Source organism: Pteropus medius, unplaced genomic scaffold (genome assembly GCF_902729225.1).
Source record: "Pteropus medius unplaced genomic scaffold, Ma_sr-lr_union100, whole genome shotgun sequence".
NCBI classification, from domain to species: domain Eukaryota; kingdom Metazoa; phylum Chordata; class Mammalia; order Chiroptera; family Pteropodidae; genus Pteropus; species Pteropus medius.
This window is the reverse complement of record NW_024354875.1, coordinates 38310604-38333433: the sequence shown is the minus strand read 5'-3', so window position 1 is coordinate 38333433 and position 22830 is coordinate 38310604. Positions and strand designations below refer to the sequence as shown.

At 32.6% G+C, this 22830-nt stretch overlaps 1 protein-coding gene and 1 pseudogene across 2 annotated transcripts in view; one reads left to right on the top strand and one right to left on the bottom strand.

Annotated features, from left to right (window-relative positions):
- Nucleotides 1-22830, top strand: part of CWC22 (CWC22 spliceosome associated protein) — a 49076-nt gene that overhangs the window by 7430 nt on the left and 18816 nt on the right. Inside the window, exons 2-12 of one of the 2 annotated variants that reach the window (XM_039855236.1) lie at nt 5515-5652; nt 7247-7382; nt 9763-9830; nt 11149-11259; nt 13469-13714; nt 16665-16793; nt 18292-18460; nt 18852-18905; nt 20849-20984; nt 21077-21283; nt 21378-21440. In XM_039855236.1, coding sequence (XP_039711170.1) covers nt 7299-7382; nt 9763-9830; nt 11149-11259; nt 13469-13714; nt 16665-16793; nt 18292-18460; nt 18852-18905; nt 20849-20984; nt 21077-21283; nt 21378-21440 — 1267 coding nt within the window. In that variant the 5' untranslated portion in view covers nt 5515-5652; nt 7247-7298. The remainder of the gene's footprint in view (nt 1-5514; nt 5653-7246; nt 7383-9762; nt 9831-11148; nt 11260-13468; nt 13715-16664; nt 16794-18291; nt 18461-18851; nt 18906-20848; nt 20985-21076; nt 21284-21377; nt 21441-22830) is intronic. The other variant, XM_039855237.1, reaches the window with a different exon arrangement.
- Nucleotides 2600-2718, bottom strand: LOC120597286 (uncharacterized; annotated as a pseudogene).

Here is a 22830-nt window from a genome sequence, read left to right as displayed (position 1 = left end):
ACCACCCATTACATTTTTCTGCATTTAGAACAGACATAAACTAGTTTTTATTTTGAATATTGTTTAATACTACCACTTACCCCATTGGACAACTAAGGTTTGGGTGTTTGTTTTTTTTAAGCTTATAATGTTTGAAGTTTGCCAAGCCTGCTGTTACTGTGTAGAATGCAGAAGAGCAATCTAAAGAGAATCCACTTTGTTGATTCCCTTTTAACAATTTTATGATAGTGTATTTTGATGAGTTCCTTGGCCATTAGTTTAATATTTTCTCCTTTTCTGAATTTTTGAAGTAATTGCAGAATTTATAGTTGCATAGTTTCCAGATGACAGTTTAAGGTCCTTACAGATGTTATTAAATATTTTACTTTCTGAAGCTGGCCAAAACTGATAGAAAAATCTTCATTTTTAAACTACATTTCTTTATTGTAAAATCTCCTTGCTCAGGAGAGCAGGTGTGGTTCTGCCGAGTTGCTTCCTTGTGACAGGAGAGAGAAATTTAATAATTCATCATAAAATCATCCTAATTATGCTAAGAAATACAGTGAGAGCTATAAACTCTAAATAAATTGTTCTCATTGCAAGAATTTCCAGTTAATCTAAGTATCAAGCATACACATATGAACTCTCAGAATTTCCCTATAGGCATATTCTGTAGAAATCTGGGTGATGATAGTACTTTGTGCCTTTTTTTGGCGAGGGGGGGGCGGTGGTTAGAAGTGCAGTAGCAGTCTACATTATTGTCAATTTCACACTTACATTTTGGGACATGGAAATGTAACAGATTGTATGTACTTGATTGCCAGAAAATTATTTGGTAATGATGGTTGAAGGGTAGAAAGGAGAAGGATAACACTGATCAGAAATGAAACTCATTCAATTTAAATAAGTCAGGTAACTGGAAATAAAATACGTAGAAAATTGCTTTTTTTTTTTAATGTGTTGGTAGGTTGAGAAGAGAAACCAGAAGATCCAAGAGGGATAAGCAAAGGAAAATGCTAAATCTTGGAATATTAGAGTCGAGTAATTTGCTTATGTGGTGCCTGGTCACAGTGAATTCTATGTATGCTGACTAAATAAAGGAATCATTAATATTTTTATTATGCATGTTTAAAAAGAAGTATTGCCTCATATGTTAACATCAAAACCTTTGCTATCTTGAACTTTAGAAGAACGGATCAGTTTAGGATAGGAAAATTTCTGGGTAGTAGAGACTGCTATTTACGTTTTGTAATTTACCAGTTTGGCATCCGTTTATTAATGTTGACATTTTCATTGGGATGCAATATCAGATGGTATTGGTATTAGATAAACCTTTTTGAATTTTAGCTATGTTATTTACTAGCTCTAATTTACTTGGACACATTGATTCAAATCTCTATACCTCAGTTCTCCCATTGAAAAATAACGTGAAAAAAAAATCACCACATCAGGATACATACAGGGATTGAAAGGATTATATTAATGAAGTGCCTAGTATGTTTTCGTGGCTGCAGTAATTTATCATTATTCATTATTGTTGTTACTGTTATCTTAAGTTACACATTTCTGACTTCTAAAACAGGAAATGTAATTAATCTCTGGATAGCTCAGGAATATCATTGGAATGTGCTATAGAATCTATTCCTGTAGATGGTATATTAGTTTGTTGCACATCTTCTGTATACATTGACAGTCCTCCCATTGTCTGGTTTTGAAAAGCTGATAGCTTGCCTTCACTGTTGCATGTCAGTCCCCACTGGGACACTTCTTTCCACATTATTTTAAAATGACTTTTGTCTCTGGAATACATATAATACAGTTGAGGAAAATAATTTTTAAAAGTTTGTGTATTATTGGCATTAGAGCTTAGAAATCTCCATTATTAACTGGAGCACAGAATAGGTGATTTTAAAATGAGTCTTATTTTTAAGTACATATTAAGATAAGTTCTCTTGGGTAGAAAATATGTATCTATAAGGATATAAGTAGTTCTGAGAGACCAAATCCCACCCTATTCTCATTCTTCTGCGCAGAAAACCACAATGTGAATATAATAGTCAGCAAGTTTACAGTCTTACTGAATTAGAAAGTATTCTCTTCCATAATTTTGTCCCCTCTGCAGTGATACGATCTTCAGCCTCCCTCTTTCTTAGAAGGTAGGCTTGATAGAGGATATTAGTTAATTAAGTTAGTGCTAAATTCAAGTTAATGTGGATTCTTACTATGTAAAAACATCCCATTTTAGAGTAGGGCAAATCGTTCAATTCGGGACCTACACATTATATTTGTTGTCTTTTAAGTCTCTTATTCTATAGCTGTCCGGCTCTTTTCTTTTTTGTCTCTCATGCTATTGAATTTTTGGAGAAACTGATTCATTCATCTTGTATGTTAAAGCCCAGAAATAAAAACTCACCAGTAAGATACCTAATTAGTAGACAAAGTTACATTTATTTGCTGCAGCAAGGGAGCCTCAAAAAAAAGGTTAAGGAAAGGTACTTAAAAGAGTTTGTGAGACTAGAGGTAGTCATCAGATCTTGGTAGGGATTAGGCAGAATTTGGTTTTTGGGGTTGGCTTTTTTGTTTGTTTTTGTTTTGGTTTTTTCTTTTTTGAAATTTTTTACCCCTATAGCACCTGATTTTCCTAGGTGGTCTCCCATCCAAGTACTAACCAGGCCCAAACCTGCTTTGCTTCCGAGATCAGACGGGATCGGGCTTGTTCAGGGTAGCTTGGCCATAGACAGGATTGGGCAGAATTTGTAAACTAGAGAGTTGCTGGAACAGTAGATGATCCTGTTTTTAGAACAGATACACTGTAACTCCTCAAAATATTGTAATTTTTGCTTTAAACAGACCTATGCATTTTATTTTTTTAGAGGTATGTATTTTAGATAAAAGAAAAAGTCTATTTCTTGAGAAAGTTACCATTTCCAGTGTTCTTCATTTCTTTCTGAAAAATTCGAATTTCCATCTGATATTATTTCTCTTCCGCTTGAGGAACTTCCTTTAGCATTTCTTGTAATGCAAGTCAACTGGTGATACAGTCTCTTAGTTTCTCTTAGTTGATTTTGCTTGTTTGTTTAATCAGCAAATGTCTTTATTCTGTCTTCATTTTAAGGTTATTTTTGCTGGAATTCTAGGTTAACAGTTTTTTATCTTTCAGTTTTTTAAAGATTATTCTACTGTTTTCTGGTTACCTTAATTTCTGATGAGAAGTCAGTAGTAATTTGAATCCTTTCCCTGTATTTAATGTTTCTTTTTTTCTCTTGCTGCTCTCAGGATTTTCTCCTTATCGTTGGTTTTTAGCAGTTTGATTATTGACTACTATATATGTCTGTGCTTCAGTGTGGTTTTCTTTATATTTATCTTGCCTAGGATTCTCTGAGCTTTATGAATCTGCAAATTTGTGCCTTTCGCCAAACTTGGGAAACTGTTATTTTGTTATTTCCTGAAATATTTTTTCTATCCCATTTGCTCTCTCTGTCCTTCTTAAACTTTAATCGCACATATATTAGGTCTTTTGATATTGTTCTACATGTCCCTGATACTGTTCATTAAAATTTTTTTGTCTCTCTCTTGTTTAGAGTGGATAATTTCTATTGATCTTACCTCAAGTTCACTGACTTTCCTTTATCTCCATTTTGCTGTTAAGTCTATTCAGTGGATTTTTCACTTCATACATTTTTCACTTCTAGAATTTCAGGTTGGTTCTCTCATATCACTTTTTGTTGTTTGGTTGGTTGGTTGGTTTTTGCTTTTTTTTCCCCTGAACTATCCTGTTTTTATTCCTTGTAAGCAGGGTTTTCTTTGCACTTTTAAATATGCCTTAAAAACCTTGTATGCTAATTCCAACATCTGGATCATCTCTGTTTTTGTGTACTTTGATTGTCTATTTTCTTAAGATTGGGCCACAGTTTTCTGATAAGTTGAGTTATTTTATTTTATTTTTTTAATTGTGTTCTGGACATTGCTAATATTGTGTGAGTACTTCTTGTTATATTCCTCTAAGGAGTGGTGACTTTTTAGGCAATTAACTTGATTAGACTTACATTGCAAATTCTTTGTCTTAGACAGCTGTTCACATCTCAGTTCAGTTCTTTGATCCTTAGCAGGGCTCTGTTTTGTACATATGTTGGTGCAGAGGTAGTTAGAGATTTGGAAGCGTTTATACCTAGCCTGTGTTGCTCACTTTCTCTAGCTCTCTCCCCTCTGGGAGTCCCCTAGAGCCATGTTAGTCTAATTGCAGCTATAAATACATAAGAGGTAGTGTGCTTTAGATTGAAATTATATTTTTTACATTGATAAGTTTGTAAAGAATCTCATGTATATTATATTTACTAACCTTGAGAGCATACTAGCCATTGTATTAAAAACTTTCCTTAGTGATTTGTGTATATCCCCATCTGCATTAAATTATAGCAGCTCTCCACCACTTCATAGTGTCAAGATTATTTGTGTACATGGTCTAGTGAAAAGAATGCTTACTTGGGGGTCCACAAGCTAGATGTCTAGCTATGGTCCACTACTAATTGGTATTATAGCTTGGGACATTGAAATGACCTATCTGATCTTTAGTATTCTTATCTTTAAAAGAGAAATTGTGCCAGATAATCTGTAACATCCTTTTTGGCATTCAAATTAAACACTTTTTCTGGTTATATTCAATTATTTTGGTACTGAGCACAGTTCTTTCTTTATATTCTCTACCTCTTTTGATTCAATTTCTTCTATTTCATTTTTTAAAATTTTTCTTACCATACTCTATACCATAAGCCATTTAGATATTCAATTCTCATAAACCATAAACCACTTAAACGTGCAATTCCAATAAAATACTTGAATGACAGTTCTATGTAAACATAACTATCAATTCAACATTTTTCAGAAATTCCTAAAATTTATTTAACAGGTGGATACTGAAAGACATTCTATTTTGGCATTTAATGTTGACGACTAGATTTATTCTGAGCCAAAATACTTAGTTCTCATATACGCATATATCTAAAGCTTTGTACCTTTGAAAGATCACATTAAGACTTGATTATTTTAGCATAGCATCTTATGTTTCCATGCAGAGTATATTTTTTCCTGAATGTTCGTTATTATAATAATATTGGATATTTTATTCTTAGTTTATATAGAAATGTTGGATATTTTATACTCAGTTTATACAGAGTTCCTCTTAAAATTGTTTCTTCTATTTGCTTGTTTTTTTTTATAATGTCACAGTACTGTTTTATGATGTATCTATAGATCTCCTTCACTGAGAACAAGTTGAATAAGGTTATCTGACATCAGTTATTAAATTAACTTTTGTTCCTCTCAGTCATTAGAATAAAATATTATACTTAATATGCCTTTTTTATTATTTTCTCTCATTCAGAGTCTTTTCTAATAATATGTACTATTTACATATTGTTATGTGGAACTATTTAAGGATTTTTAAAAATTTTTAAATTATTGATTATATCTGTGCCTACTGACTTAGAAAACTAAGGAGGTTAAAGTTAACAAAGCTTTCTTTGGTATATTTTATAGGTGACTTTCGCAGACAAAAAACATAAATTCTCAAAGAATCCATACCATTTGGTACTTGTTCTTTGGACCAGCTTAAGGAATCTGATTTATAGGATCAACTGGCAACAGAAAATGAAAAGTAGTGTGGCACACATAAAAGTAAGTTTTTGAAACTTAAAGAACACAATTCAAATGTAGATACTTGGTCAGATGGGAGTAGTAATGCGCAAAAGAGCAGTTGGGAGAACATACAAGATGTGTGTGTACATGTACGCACACACATGCATCAAAAAAGTGTACGTAAGTGACCACATGCTAAAGAAAAATAAATAACAGGACAGGAAATTCCATCATTCTTAAAAAGCAGGCTTTCCTTAATGATCATGAAACGAAAGCTATCTCCTTAACTGGTCACAGTTCCTGCATGTCTGTCTACAAGTGAAGCCTTTTGTTGCATATTTCATGTATATAAATGAACTCTTTATTCTGTGCTGTTCTTTAGACATTATACATTCATTTATTCAACAAATATTTACTGAATTCTTGCTGCGTCTCAGTAACTTTCTAAGTACTTTGGGTGAAACGATTAGCAAAACAGAAATCTTTGCTCGTGGAGTTTGCATTCTAGTTGAGGGGGAGACAAAATAAATCATAAACTTAATCCATAAATAAATTACATAGTATGTTAGAGTGTTAAGTGCCAGACTTGTGCTGTGGAGAAAAGGAATAGGGTAAGGTTGATCAGTAGCATTGGGGGTTGCAATTTTTGATAGCGAGCGCCCATTGAAAAGGTAGCCATTTGAACAGAGACTTGAGGGATATAAGGCAGTTAGCCATACAGGTGCCTGGGGAAAGCAAGTGCCAGGCAGAAGGAACAGCAAATGCAGCAAAAGGTCTAGTGTGGCTGGAACAAATTATAAAAAAAGTAAGAGTAGTAAGAGATGAGGTCAGAGCAGTAACAGGGACCAGTAACTCCATCTGCTTTCAAAACTGTCTGCAATGAGTGGACATAGTGAGAGAGAAGACCATTCTACTTCCTTTTCTTTGCAACTGCATGCATCTCAAAGCAGGTACGGTACATGCATCACTACCTGGGTCTCAGAGTCATTAAAAGAGAAGATATATTTTTATTTAATTATAAACATGGGTACCTTTCCCTTCCTCTCCTCTACCAGCTTTGTTCCCCTAACTCTCCTTTAAAAAGAACCAGTAGGCTGAGCTCCTTAACAGCAGGCACCAGCTATAAGGCCCAGTGTATGGTAAGTACTTAATAAACTGAATTGATAGACTTACAAACTGAGGCAGGCTCTGCTGCCATCATTTATAAAGTCTATTGATTATGCGAAAGACATATTGCAGCCTCCCTGCTTAGGTAGATATCGAGACTGTGTTCACATATCTTCTTTGGCAGGGGGCTCACCTGCCAAAGCTACCCCCGTTTGTCAATAGATACGTTCACTTATTGTTCTGAAATCTGCCTCTTTGGGACTTGTAATCATTGGTCCAATGGCATTTAAACAGTTAGTTAATTGTGAGCCTAGTAGGTGGCAGACTGCAGACTGTGTTAAGAGCTGGAGGCATAAAAAAATGAGAGCTTATGTGAAACTGGCTCTTGACTAAGCCATGTTAGATGAGCACTCAGGTTTAGACTTAAGCTTTTATACAGCGGGAGAAGTGTTTAGTTTTCTTTCTCAGAATCCTCTTCCTGCTCATTTTAAACTGAGCTTTTCCACCTTTCTCTCTTGAGTTCCAGATGGGTCCTTTGTGATATTCCCCCAGCCTAGGAGTGGGTGTCTTCAGTCAGCATGTCCTTCACAGTTAAAGGCTTGGCCTTCCAGCCAGTTGTCAGTTTAGTCTGCTTCCCTCTCCATCCTGATAGCCACAAGCAGGTACACTAACTGGGTCGGGCCTCGTCTTACCTCAGGTGAAGCTCAGTTATTCCCTTGATGCTTAGGAGGACTCATCTGTTAGGTTGAGGAGGCTTTAGCTGAAGATCCCTTGTTTCCCAAGGAGCCTTACTACAGCTTCAGTAAGCTCTCTGTCTCCTTCAGTGCCCCAACCCCCCTTTCCCTTTCTCTTCAGGACTTGCTTCCTGAGCCTTATGAATGCTCAGAGCCACTGGACTCAGGCTCCCTGCTCCACTCACCTCCTTGTGCTGCTCTCTTTATGTTGTAGAGACTGCAGGTGACTGTACAGTGCACCATATTTGTTTTGCTTAATGAACAATTTAGAGAACTTTTAAAGACATTTTTGACAATATGTTATTTTTAACTACTGCTTTGACTTAATCTAAAGTCTATGATAAAGGAAATAGGAAAATTCTGGTTATTATTATTTGGATCACACCTCACGATGATTTTTCACTTTGTGAAATCCTGTTCAGCTACTAAAGCCCAATTTAGGTTCCCTTTCCCCACTGTCATCCCTCAGTACTCTATACCATAGTGATTGTGCCCTACTCAAGATCCCCTTTTAGTACTTCCTGTGTGTGCCAGTCATTAGTTAACTTGATCATGTTTACGAAATCCTGATTCACAACTTCAATATTTTTGGCTTCTCCCTCTTGCTCACAACAGATGTTGCGGAGATGTGTTAAAAATCATTAGCACAGAATTGAGGCCGTCTCCCTAATGTAATCAAAATAATTGCAGTGCCTTGTAAAAGAAGTAGACACTGCAGTTTTATTGTCTCTTTCTGTCTCTCTCCTCCTCCTCCTCCTCCTCTCTCTCTTCCAATAACATATCATCTATGTTTAATTGTAGAAATCTTTATAACCATTTCTCTCCCACAAAAGACCATAAGTTCTTGAAGGATTTTCCTGTCTTTTGTATCCTCCAGAGTAGGGCTCTGTCTTATAATAATTATCAGTAAATACTATGTTTGATGTTACCATGACTTGAATTAATCTTATGCTCCATATTTGGCCTAGGATCTTGATGTCAGGTTTTGTGGAAACCTGTGTCATACATATTGAACAAATCTACTTCATTGTGTTGCTAAGGGAAATTTTAAAATTTTGCTATATACCTTAGAAACAGGATTTTAAGGTGGTCGTATTGAGTGTAAAATAACAGCCAAGCCATGGCTAGTATAAATTGTAAATTTGATCACATGCTTATTCTCCTACATAGATTAGTTAGTGTATACTATTTTAAATATTAAATAGCTAATGAGACTTTATGGCAGTTTACTTGGGATAATGTTAGATTCAAATTTATTAATTAGATAGTCACAAAATAAGGAAGTTAGAGCTTGTTTACATTTCTATGCAATATAATTTTCTATTTTTAAATCTCTCTTCCTCATTAAGGAGACAAGGGTGTAAATATGCAGAATGAGTTACTCATTTGATTTACTTTTTCTTAGATTTCAAGATTAAGGTACTTTGAAAAACTTACTGTTTTTTTCTTATACTTAGGTTAATTAAAATTATTTTAATTCTTTTTTTAAAAAAAGCTTATCATTATAAATGGATTTTATAAATGTTGACCAATGATATGAAAAAATCACTTATTTATAAAGATAAATATTTTGGCATCTTAAATGTATTTGGATTTTTTAATTAGGATATGTTTCAAATTTAATGATTTATATCTGTGTCTTATGTGTCTCTTCAATCTCATTTTATATTGGAATGACTTATTTGTATGTCTGTTATTTTTCAAAAGTTTTGGCCTAGGAGCTAGCTATATGTTACAAGTCATGTTTTTCAAATCCTTAGAGCCTATCATAGCGTCGTGCATATTAGACACTATTGCTGAAAACAAAAATGAATTTTCATAAATACATTAGAGTTAGTTTCTTCTAGCTATTCAGATTTAGTAACCTAGACTAGAGTTATGGTTATTACAAGCCAAAAGAGGTAAGGAGATAAGTAAAGTATTAAGACTTGGGCATAAACACAAAAATGAGCTCTTGCTAGAAAACCTCTGGCCCTTAGTCAAGTTTTTTACCAAGAGAAAGCTTTGGTCTTATTTTTCACCAGGAGGAGGTCTTCATAAAAATGGTAGTCTATAAATGTATAACTTACTACATAGTAATAAAATATCAACTTAAGTGGCATTGAAAATTTGTGAATTATTTTTTCTACTTTGAATTTTTTTAGTTAAAACAAAGTCTGTGATCCATAGTAAAAACCGATTTTAAAAAATGTTTTGAAGTAATTTCTAAAGCACTTCCAGTTTTCTGAGATATATATTTTATTGTCTGTGTGTTTTTTTAACATAAATTTTTAAATACCTCCTCCCCCTTTTTTTCCCCCTTTGAAAGCATTCTTCTGGTCATGACAGAAGGGAAAACTACAATTCATATCAGAGGACTTCCTCTCCAGAAGACAGGTAAACAGTTTCACGTGTTTCGAATGCAGTTGAAATATTTTATAAGTTTAAGAAATTATGTAGCTCTTAGGTTCCTAATTTTAGGGTGAACTCCTTTTTGATTGTTTTACAAGCAATGTTACTTCAGTGAGCTTGAGAATAAATCATCTTTGAGTGACTGTTCTAGAAGTTTCTAGTAAATCTAGATTTTAAGTAATTTCTTAGGTGAGAATGAATAATTTTAATATCTCCAGTACTAAATAGAATGAAAGTTTATAAAATGGAAAACTGTGTTGAAATCGTATTATTTTAAAGTGCTGTTTTTACTGTTACTATTCTCCTTTACATTTACATAGCCCTTTATAAGTTTTCAAAATATTTTCATTTAATCATAATCATGTTAAGATTAAAGATCCAGAAATATTATATTCGCTATTTATTCATAGTAGGACTTGTTATTTCACTTAGTGTAAACGATGACCACTAAAAATAACTTATGAAAGGAAAAGCATCTTCTAAACTTTCATTTGTCTAACCTCTTGCTCATTCCCTGTGTACATCCTGTTTCACTTATTTCTAAAAACCTTTTCTTTATGGACATCAAGTCAATTGCCATGGTTTGCAGCTACTTACTACCTTTCATCAGTCACCTATTCTGTATATTAAATATATATATACTTACACACAGAGACACACATCTCTGTGTGTATAAATTGAATGTAAATGTGTATATAAAATATGGATTCTGTTACTATGCATATTTATTATGTAAGTATATATTTAACTTCTCTTAAGATTCTCTAATTTTACTGACCTTTAAGATTCAAATAGTAGATCTTATACTGTCCATTCTTTTTTGCTAATAATTTCATTTCATTCTCACTGCTATCCAAAATTGCAGTTTTAAGAATAACAGCTGATGAATATAGTCTTTTGGAGTGGAATTAAACTGGTCTTTAGGAGGCTAACATGACATTGGTCTCATTTGTTCTGTGCTTTGGTAAAATGCATATATACAGACTAAGCAAAAGGAGTCATTTGCAGAATATTCTTTTCATGTTGACTATATACGATATCTAGATACATATCTTTTACTTAAAAGCAGTGTGAATCAAGTTTAACAAGTTTGGTTAAGTAAATTCCATGAGTTTTTTTGTATACAAACTAAAAGCTTTTATGATCACAACTGAATGGGTGTCAACAAAATGAGCTGTTATTTGAAAATAGTTTGATAAGATATTGTTCAGTCATAGAATTGCTTTACATTACCATTATATGACTTCCCTAAATATTTATAACATAGTCATTTTCAACTCATAACTGGTTTTCTTTGTGTTAGATATGCAGAACAAGAAAGATCTCCTCGGGAGAGAGATTACTTTGATTACAGCAGATCAGACTATGAGCGTTCAAGAAGAGGACGTTCTTATGATGGTAGTATGGAATCACGGTTAGTATTGGAAATTTAACTATAGAAAAGTTATATTTGTTTAAATTTTCTTTATGCTTTATAATAAAATCAATAGTAATAGCAGCTAGTATTAAATGGATGATCTTAAGTCTTAGGCTTATTAGTCATTCAGTTTCAAAAACTTGTCTGCCATGTTTTATTGTTCACGAAGTTCTATATCCTTTTTGATGTCTCTCATATTATCCACTCCATGACTACCAAGACTATACCCCCACTAGAATTTTGATCAAATCCCTCTGCAGTTTGGACCTAATAAACACATTATTTGATATCTGCAGCCAAAATTTCCTTCTCACTTCTTACTTTCTAACATACACCTAGTCCTAAAATGTCAGATTAAATTAACCTCCACAGGCCAGACTCATCCACTGTCACCTTAATAACACTTTAATAAGAACAACTACTACCACCATAATTCGTGAGCTAGGCATTTTGCATACTTTCTCAAACACTATCAAAATTCTTACAAACACAATTTACAAATGAGGAAATGTGTGTGAAATGATTAAGTAACTTACATGACATTGCAGTTACATATCTGGTAGATGATGAAACTGGGATTTGAAGTTAATTCTGACTCCAAGGCCCATGTTTTTTTTTGTTATTTTTTTTTGTTATCCCTGCCTGTATTTCATTGTAAACCTGTCTTTGGGCCAGTGTATGTACATAAAGTCTCATTTGACCACCTCTGTCACACTGTGAAGAAAGCAGGCTATGTATTATGTAGACTATAAAGGCTGACAGTCCAAAAGCATTTGAAGAGAAATATTTCTATTTTTACTCAAAGAAGACTCTATTACTTCTTCATTCTAAAGGAGCAAACACTATAATTGTCAGGACATGATTTTATCAGCCAACTAGCAATCACTTGGTGTTTCTTAGAAGAATCATAAGCAATGTCAGTAAATCGCTGCTATAGCTACTCTCTTGGAACATCTTATATTCATAATAAGAAGCAACTCAGTTAATCATTGCCTCGACTTCAGAGCACCTGCCTTTGCGACTAAGTGGGGTTTCTATTTGAAACCACTTTTTCCCCGCTCTGTTTACTCTTAGTACATTTAGTCTGTCCTTATGAGCAGTCAGTCAGATCTCTTTATACTTCATTTTTAAAACTGACTGCTTTTCTCTGTGTGGGTTGTATTACTGTATATTAGGACAGACCATCTCAAATGTTCCCTCTAGGTTCAGCTAAAATCTCTCCAGTGATTTCTTGGTAGTACAGCACCTGCATTGATATAATGATAATATGAAACTTTTCATTTGCTGTATTCAAACAATTCATTGCACAAAGCATAAGGAGAATGATGAGTTTCGAAGGCAGTATATGTAAAAAACAGCTAAGTGGACAAACTCTTCTCTGGGGAAAGGTAGCAAAAAGCAAGGATTCACCTTTTCCTGTTCTTGATAGTGTCAGAAAACAATATCCTGATTATTTTTAAAATGTTAGCTTAAGAAAAGATACTCACCTGCATTAGTAGGGAAGAGTAATTTTGGCTTGAAAATGGTTGATTTTTTTTTTTTAATTATCTCAAACAAGCTTCTAATATTTTGAGATTTCTAATAAAAATAACAGTTCTATCAAGGAAAAATTTCAAATATTACTTTTTCTTTTTTCAATAACCTTACTCCTAAATTGTCATTAATGGAGATAAACTCTGATTTCTCCTTTATACAATTTGTCATGTACATCACAGACCAGTTTGTCTTCTTAAACACTATTTGCATGTCACTGTCCCACTCAGAAACTATTGATTCCCCATCACCTCCAGTATAAAAAACTTAAAATATTTGTTGCTTGTTTTTTAAGGTTTCAGTTTCACTTGAATTCATCCCTTCCAACCAGTTACAAATGATTCTTTATTGTTTCTCAGCTGTTCTATTCTGGCCTGAACACCCTTGCTCAGTTTTTTAGTAATTACTCTGTCTTCTACTAGTTGCAAAGTGCCATTCTCCCTTCCCTCTCCCTTCGTCCCTTCTTGCCCACAATATAAATTCTGTCAAGTTTTGAAGATACTAGTTTAAGTTGCATTTTTTCTGTGAAGTACTTTCTCATCACTCCAAACCACTTTTTCTTGTCTATATTTATGGGGCCCACTTATGGGCTCACTTATTTGGTATGCAAAAATACATTTAAGAATGTATTTTATATTATCTTTTCTTCATTTTCAAAAATTTAATATTGCAGGAGTCGGGACCGAGAAAAACGCAGAGAAAGAGAAAGAGATGTGGATAGGAAAAGGTCCCGGAAATCCCCATCTCCTGGGAGAAGAAGCCCAGAACCATCTGTAACCCAGAGTTCCTCTGCTCAGGATGAACCTACTGCAAAAAAGAAGAAAGATGAGCTGGATCCTCTCCTTACGCGCACTGGTGGAGCATATATTCCTCCTGCAAAGCTTAGGATGATGCAAGAACAGATTACAGATAAAAACAGGTATGTTGATATTACTAAGTATATAAGGCAATGATGTCCTCATTGAAAAAATAATCAACTATGGTCTAATTAACCTTAGCTGTTGAGAATTTACATTAGTCCACAGTGATAGAGACCTCAAATGAGACTTCTCTCCTCCTTTACTCTATAAGCTCCATTGAAGCTTTGCGTACTATTTGCCTTGACATTAGCTCATAACTTCTTTATTTCTTTGCATTTTTGAATTTAAAAGTTTGAGGAAAGATCACTTTTTATACTATTCCTTTCATAGTTGCATGATGCCTGCCTATTAGTAGTGTCTATTTTTCATGAATAATCAAGAGTACTGTTGATATTTTAGACCTAAAAGAATCTTTCTGGTTGTACCAAACCAGGAGGTGGCATACTTTTTCTATGAAAGGCCAGACAGTAAGTATTTTATGCTTTGTACATTATTCTGTCTCTGTTGCAGGTACTTGAGTCCAATATTATAATGTGAATACAGTCATAGATAGTAATATGTAAACAGATAAGTAGCTGTATTCCAATAAAGTTTATTTACCACGGCAGGCTGTGGGCTGCATTTGGCTCATGGGTATAGTTTGCAAACCCCTGTACTAATCTGTGAAACTTACATGACAATTTTTTCTTTTCTTTCCTTTTCTTAGACAGTAACATCTTAAACTATAATTTTTTTGCTACACTAAGGCAATCAAAATTCATACCCAAAATACCTTTTCTTTCCTTTTCAAAATAATTGGGACCCCTTTCTCTACTAGAATGAGACAGTATCTATGAAAAGTATGGTTCACCACTGAAATGGTCACTCAGTTATCAGGTAGTTAGTAAAAAGATTGGGATAGAAGGTTGCTATATTAAGAAAAACAGATTCTGCATGAGTCACGAGTGTTCCTACATCTTTCATGGATATTTCAATAGCAACTCGAAGATACTTGAGAACCTTATGTAAATGAAATGTAAATTTGTTTCAAAAGTAGATTTGAAGCAGAATGTCATTTATATAAAATAAAGTGTAAAGATCTAAAATAAAATATTTATGAGCTAGAAAGGGACATTAGATGACATTAAAATAAAACTAATAATTAAGTTTCTTTTTATGTATCGTATTCCAGCACTTGGTAGTGATGTTTAGAGTGTTATGTCGACAAGGGATTTGGAGATGGCTTGTGTGGTTAGTGGGAGCTACATAATCATGTAGGCATTTAGGTCTTGCAGAAGGCAGCATTAATGAGAAGTATTTAATTTCTCCAGTTTAATCCAAAGTAATCCTAATTGTAAAAGGCCAGAAACATTGTTATTAATCCAAGTTTTATTTCCTTATAAAGTAGGCAGTCAGCAGTATACGAAATTTTAAGCAGATTCCTAGAAGATAATTTTATTTATGACTTTGAAGTCTATTATAGATTGTAAAGGGGACAGAGAAATGCAAGTCTCTAAAAGAAGTCGATAGTCATCGCTTTCAGTAGATACTTAATCAGGTGAATTGTAGGCTTCCTAATTAGGAAGTACAGTAGTACTTTATATAGCCTTTTGATCAAAACTTAATAGGAGAAGCTGTGATTTTTTTATTAGTAACATCTTATTGATCAGGCTAGTTATTAAGCCATAAATCTTATTTCTCTTGAAATAGCACACCAGGGCGTTGGGTTCGGGGGCAGTGGAGCGTTCTACCTCAGATGCAGGCAGTAAGGGGGTACATCATCTATAGCAATAATAAAATTAACTACAGTTCAGTCTGCTTTTTATCCTCTATGTTTGCTGAAGACACTGTCAGTGATAAAATACTCCTCCCTACTTGGGCAGACTGTACTCACCACCCCTTAGTATATCGCTCCAGAAGTCCATGGATAGAATTCAGGCAATCCATGAACATGAATGGGGGAAAAAAATGCATCTTTATTCTTACTAATCTCTAACTAAAATTTGGCATTTCTTTCTGTTGGGAATGTTGGCAACAGACCATAGTATTAAAGGACTATTTATTGCAAATATTCATAATTTTTTATGGCCACGATACCTAGAAAGTAGTTAATAGGCCTTCCACCACTTCTTGTTATTTAATGGGTTAAGAATCACAGAGTATACTATATTAAACTTTTGTTCTTTTCATGTTTTGAAAACTATATTTCAGTATGATTGTTATCCTTTGTAATCCTATGTATTTGTATATATTATCCCAAGAGAGGTGTATGTAAGAAAAAATAATTTAAGACTTCCTGAAACTGAAATCATTCCACAGAGAAATAATTATAAAAACCATAGAATTTTAGACCTTTAAAAGGACTTAGATAATATCACATTCAACCTGAAGAAACCCAATTAGGCTAAAGAATTTACCCTAGATCTAAATTAAAAAACAGTATAGTCATCTAGCATTCACCTAGTATAGCTGTGGGATTACTGCCTAAATGTACAGGTGTTCTTTAAAATACTTAGAATAGTCTCGTGATTTCATATGACTTGCCCTAAAACCTTTAATTTTGTCTATCATGCTTTTACTAGAAGTGACATAATAATTCCCTTTTTATGGCTTACATGTGGGTATTTCATATTGTAATTTAAAATAAATAATAGCTTTTATTTTAAAATATTTTTTCGAAGATACGTGTAAGTAAATGAAGTGTTATAATGTAAAATAAGCATCTATTGACTCTAATAGATGTTAATTGCAACATACATGGATGAAAGAGCAAAAGATTATCCTTACATATTCTTAGTAATCTTATGTTGTTAAAGAAAAGCAGACTGTACATAAGCATCATATTTACATAAAATCAAACATAGTTTAGTATATAATCCATGTGTTTATGTAGTCAGTATATACACCCTTTTGGGGTCATTTTGTGAAAATAATGTTAATAATAAAGTATCTAAGTTTTTATGTTCCCAGGATAACTTTATTGTGATTGTTGACTAAGTTTTATTCTTTATTAAAATCTATTCTTTTTAGCTTAGCATACCAGAGGATGAGCTGGGAAGCCCTAAAGAAATCAATCAATGGTCTTATCAACAAAGTCAACATTTCTAATATAGGCATTATTATTCAAGAACTTCTTCAAGAAAATATAGTTAGAGGCAGGTAAGTATCAGCTATTTTATTTGTAGTATTTTAGTTTTTCAAAGGAACATAGTATCTACATGAACAGTAATTATTGATTTATTATGCTACTTTATTTCAAAGGTAGTTGAGAATATTTAAAATGCAGTTTTTATAAAAATGTAAGCTATTAACAAATAACTTGTACTTCACTGTTAGAAGTTGTGTAGAATTTTTGCTTTTTGAGGTTTGATTCATCTAATGATTTGTGCACATTCATTCATTTACTGAATACTGTAAATAATTTAAACTCATAAGGAATAATGAATATTATATATATGTGCTGCCTCAAAGCATTTTAATTTCTAATGAAAGCAAATTGAGAATGTGAAAGAAGTAAGAAAGATCAGCAAGAAACTTTAGAAAAGCAGAAGAGAATGACCTAGCATTTTCCGTGTGGTGTTTAGTAGTCGGAGATATTTAAAAGGATCAGGAAATAGAAATATTCTATATTCATTCTATTTTTTATTTTAAAATCTGAAGGCTATTTTCCCATGTCATCTCACATGATCTTGACTCCTCATCTCAAAAAACATTGGGGATATAAGGTAATGTGTAGCATGTTGTGAAGATATAGAAAGTTGACCTAGAGGCAGCCAATGTTCTCAAAAATAGGTAGAGCTCTTCTGTTTTACTCAGAAAGAAGCAGACTAAGAAATGTTATATAGGTTATTTAAGATCTTAAAATTTATTAGCTGTGTTCTTATCTCATTTTCTGTTTTAATGATTCATTGTCATACCCAAATCTGATAACTGTTAAGACATTGTTTTCCTGCCTTTTGGCAATCCAATATGTGTCATTACACTGCTGAAAATAACTATTAAATTAGCCCAGTTTGCATCTCTCCCCTTATCAAAAGCATGCAGAAACATGCCATTTCAAAATGAGAAGTACAATCTTTTATTTTTCTGTCTTTGTTTTAGAATTATTTTTGCAGTGCTTTAATTGTGTCTTTATTTTTAATAGGAGTATTCCACATCTTTTTATTTTACTGAAAATAGGCTAAAAGGTAGAAACCACCCAAATTCGTTTTTAATCACATATTAAATTTTATGTAAAATAATAGACCAGTACTGGAAATTTTACATTGTCTAAATTTAGTCCTTTTGAAGCAGACCCTTTTTTCCTTCACTATTTTCCTAAGAAGTTTAAAATTATTCCTAAGAAGTTTAAAATTTTATTACTAGATATAACAAACAGAAATAGGAAAAGAGGAATTATATTCAGAGAAAAAATTTGAAGAAAAAATTGTAGTAAAATCTGTTATATAAAATCACAAATTGAATGTTTTTTCAGAAGCAATTTTTATTTATTAGTAAAGACAAACTCTTCTCCTAGATAAAGTGGTATAAATTTAGTCCTGGTTTAGCTTTTATGAATATTTGTGGAGAAGTAATATTATTCAGTTTTAAATGAGGTTTTTTCTTCTAATTAAATTGGTGATTATTGTCAACTCCTTTTTTTTCCCTTTTTCAACAGAGGCCTGCTGTCCAGATCTGTTTTGCAAGCACAAAGTGCATCTCCAATCTTCACCCATGTGTATGCAGCATTAGTGGCAATTATCAACTCAAAATTTCCACAAATCGGAGAATTAATCCTCAAGAGATTAATTCTTAATTTTCGAAAAGGCTATCGAAGAAATGATAAGGTATATGTTATGAGCTTATAAGTAGACTGGCATGCACACAAGGACAGAATAATAAACCAATATCAACAATAGTGAGCAGTAGTGATTTCTACATAAACATTATTTTTTTAAACTGTATATTTGATAACTCTTTTGTTCTAGTAAATATTCCTGCCCACTAATGATGAGCCACAAAAATGATAGCTATAACTGTAGAATTATAACTGTTTAGCCAGAATTGGCACCCTTTTACATGTATTAGTTTTTATCTTTTAACTTTCTTATAACATAAAAATTATCCTTGTGTGTTACATATTTTAAATAGAATGTGTTAGTAATCTGTAGATTTCACTGGTAAATAAAAATTTGTTTTAGTTTATAGATTAACTTTGTCTCTTCCTTCACTTTTCAGCAACTTTGTCTCACTGCTTCAAAATTTGTGGCACATCTTATTAACCAAAATGTGGTAAGTAATTATCTTCAAAACTTGATGCCTTTCCATGACATTAGACCACAGGCTTGATGCACTTCAGTCCATACATCTCTATTTTTGTTTTGATTTTATAGTCGTTGGGAAAAGCATCTTAAATAATATCAAATTGATATTAATTCTGTACATGGTCACTTAATTACAGATTATTTCTTCAGAGAAAGTAATTTGTTTTTGTAAAGCAATAAAGTTGGTATCTCCTCCATGCCTTTTTCCTGTACCTGGTGTTCATGACAACCTAATGTCTGGTAAAAAAAAAAAGAAAAACAAACAAACCTGTTCTCTGGGGTGGCTCCATAGTGTAGTGGTTAGCATGTCTGCTTTACACGCAGAAGATCCTGGGTTCGTGCCTCAGTGGAGCCACAATCCATATCCCGGGTGTGCCAGGCACCGGGTGTGCGTCACGAGCACGTGGGAGGAGATACCCCGCCTATAGGTCAGGAGTGGAAGTGGAGGGGAGAATTAAAAAACAAAACAAAAAAATCCTGTTCTCTGCAACTACATGGTATTTTTGTCATATATTCATAGCATCAGTTTATAACATATATTATAGATTAAATAATTTTAATCAGTTTTAAATGCAAATAATTTTATCTTTTTCAGTTTTTGTGTTTTGTATTCATTCACTGAGAGTTTTGATTCAGCTTCTGGTTAAACTAGAAAATAGTAAAATTGTACTTGTTCATGCTCAAAGGTATCCTTCAGATATATATTATCATATTTAATTATATAAGGAAAATTTCAAAGTCACGCTTAATCCTAATTCTCTAACATTAAATAATATTTTAATTCTTTCGTACATGAAATTCTTTCCCGTGTTTACTCTTAGAAACTTTTTAGATTTTAACGTAGTCATATTATTACAATAACTTGCTGCTTAAAATTATAGAAATTTATTTTGCATGTCAGTAACAGCACAGATAATATATTTCAGTTTTTGAATGTATATTTTACTTATATGGGAGATACTTTAGGCATTACCACAAAAACAGTTAAAATGGTAAATATTTTAGATCTTTCCAACTGTGGTACAGGGCATTATTTTTTTTTTGTTACTGACAAGACTGTTTGACAATCCCACCCCAACCCCCCAAAAAAAAAGAGAAAAGAAAAACATAGTGTGTATTTTTGGTATGGTCAGTGTAAAGAAGATAATTTCCTGAGTTGAGATTTAGACTTTTTTTCTCTATATCTCAAATAAGTGTGACTTTAGAACAGCATATGTATGGTGTTTTGACCATGCTTTCTAGTTCTTTTTCTTTTCACAGTAAAACTTCTCAATAGAATTTTATTCCCACTTTACCTGGCATTGTTTGTAAGTATTTTTGAACATGGCCAGTGTAGTTTGAGTAAAAAAAAAAAAAATAGAGGATATATTCAAAACTCTCATTGCGTACCAGAAACTAATATAGTTGCTGATGAAATTATTATTCATGTATCTTAAGAGCTATTTGCTATCTAACAGTTGTTTATAGAATGAATTGGAAAATGAATATGAAAATTTGTGGTTGTGGAGAATCACTATTCTTTATATAGTAATTATGAAAATATCTCAGGTTAAAAATTAGTACATGATTTTTAACTTTTATTTTGAGTTTAGTTGTATTTCCTATAGATAATGTATATTTCCTATATATAACATATATGAAGAATATTTCTTCTGGAGATAAGTCAAATAGTTGTATTCAGTGTAATTTAGATTTTGGAACAATTATTTGGAAATATTTTATAGGTACATAATGAAAGCGAAAGAATAATCATATCCTATGTATATATTTCTATATACATGATAATAAAACTGCTCATCACATGTATAATATTGTCACTACAAAAACTAGATATAATGACTTAAAATTACCAATGATAGATTAATATATGTAAAAATATTTTCTCTATTCCATATGTCTATTCTGTTCAAGGCACACGAAGTTTTATGCTTAGAGATGCTCACTTTGCTCCTGGAAAGACCAACAGATGATAGCGTTGAAGTAGCTATTGGTTTCCTCAAGGAATGTGGCCTCAAATTAACACAAGTGTCACCAAGAGGAATAAATGGTAAATATATATCCTAGGTTTCATATTGAGTTTTTGTTTAAGGATTAGAATATTTATTACTTATTTTATTGTCTTTTTTTTTTTCTGTTTAGCTATATTTGAACGCCTTCGAAATATTCTCCATGAGTCTGAAATTGACAAAAGAGTTCAGTATATGATTGAAGTGATGTTCGCTGTACGGAAGGATGGATTCAAGGACCACCCTGTTATCCTAGAAGGGCTCGACTTAGTGGAAGAAGATGATCAGTTCACCCATATGCTCCCTCTAGAGGATGACTATAATCCAGAAGATGTTCTTAGTAAGTCAAGAGGTGGGGTTTGGGGAACGGGGCACCAACACATGTAAATGTAGAAAATAAACACTTAACTTTTAATTTGGTTTTTTTTTTTAAGATGTTTTCAAGATGGATCCTAATTTTATGGAAAATGAAGAGAAGTACAAAGTTATTAAGAAGGGTATGTAGAATTTTATAAAATAATTTATTTTGGATAAAAAGGAGCAATTTTTGTAGTTATATAATATTGATAGAAAGGTAGAAATCTCTGTTCTTGAAGCTGTTCTCCTCACTGTTTCCTCATGCATTATTTTGCGGTCTCGTGCTTATCCATGCTATTACTTCATTCTAAATTATTTACATAATTGTCTCTCTTCTTTTTCCCTGTGTTTAAATTATGCAGCCTTTAAGTCTTATCCCTCTTAAGAAATATTCACGTATTATTAGCAGCCTTTATTTAACTTCACTACTGCCTAAGAATTACTGCTTTAAATGCCATCCAGTTTAATATTCAATTAAGTGCTATACTTTATTATAAAGCGTTATACTTTATTATTTCTTGTGTGCAGATTGATAGCTTTCTGATAACATCAGTCACAGTGCTAGATATGATATCAGTGCTTAATAAATTGATTTTTATTTGTACACCATTAATATACTTTAGACAGACTTTGGTTTGTATTTTGTCTTTACCATTAATAGCTAAGTGACCTGGAACAAGTTACTTGTTTGTTTGATGTAAGAGTAAATGTTCCTTGTTAATGTAAGGATAAATAAAGTGCTTTTTTTCACTGCGAGCAAGTGTTTAGACATCGATACTGTTTTTTTCACATTTGTATTTTTTTTCTAAAGCTAATATTCAGAGCTGCTGATATATTTATATAATAAGTATATATATACATGTTATAATTATGTAATAACTATGGATTTATTTCCTTGCATTGTGATTTTACTGGAGAACTTAACTGCTCTAAAAACTCCTAAGAAGAAAGCAGAGACTTAGAACTCTGTCACTGCCTGTACTCTGTGCTTTCATCATACTTGGAAGTAGAAAGTTGAAGTGGAAAGTAAAGGTGTAAGAATCTATTTCTATATGTTATCCTAAAAATCTGGTACAATAAATTAGTGTCTCCTCTTACATCCTGATTTCCTAGGGGCATTTCAGTACAACGGCGGCCAGAAACTAAATTAGTTTCTAATCATGGAGAACCCCTTAGACCCTTTTTCATCTTTTCTTATGAACTTCTCCTAGTCTGCTAAAACATGTTAAATGATTTTATGGAACTTTTATTATACTTCGTATGATTTTTTTTTAACTTGGCAATTTTATTTCTTTAGGGTCATGGTCAGTTGGCCACTGCCAGGAAAATAGCACTTTTCTTTATCACAGCCCTTCTTAAACTCTTTGGTCTTGAGCTCCCTTTATACTATTGAATATTATTGAGGACTCCAAAGAGCTTTTGTTTTTATGGGTTATATCTATTAACATTTACTTTATTAGAAATTAAAACTGAGAATATATTATATTAAAATAACAATAACAAACTTTGTACATGTTAGCATGTTAGATA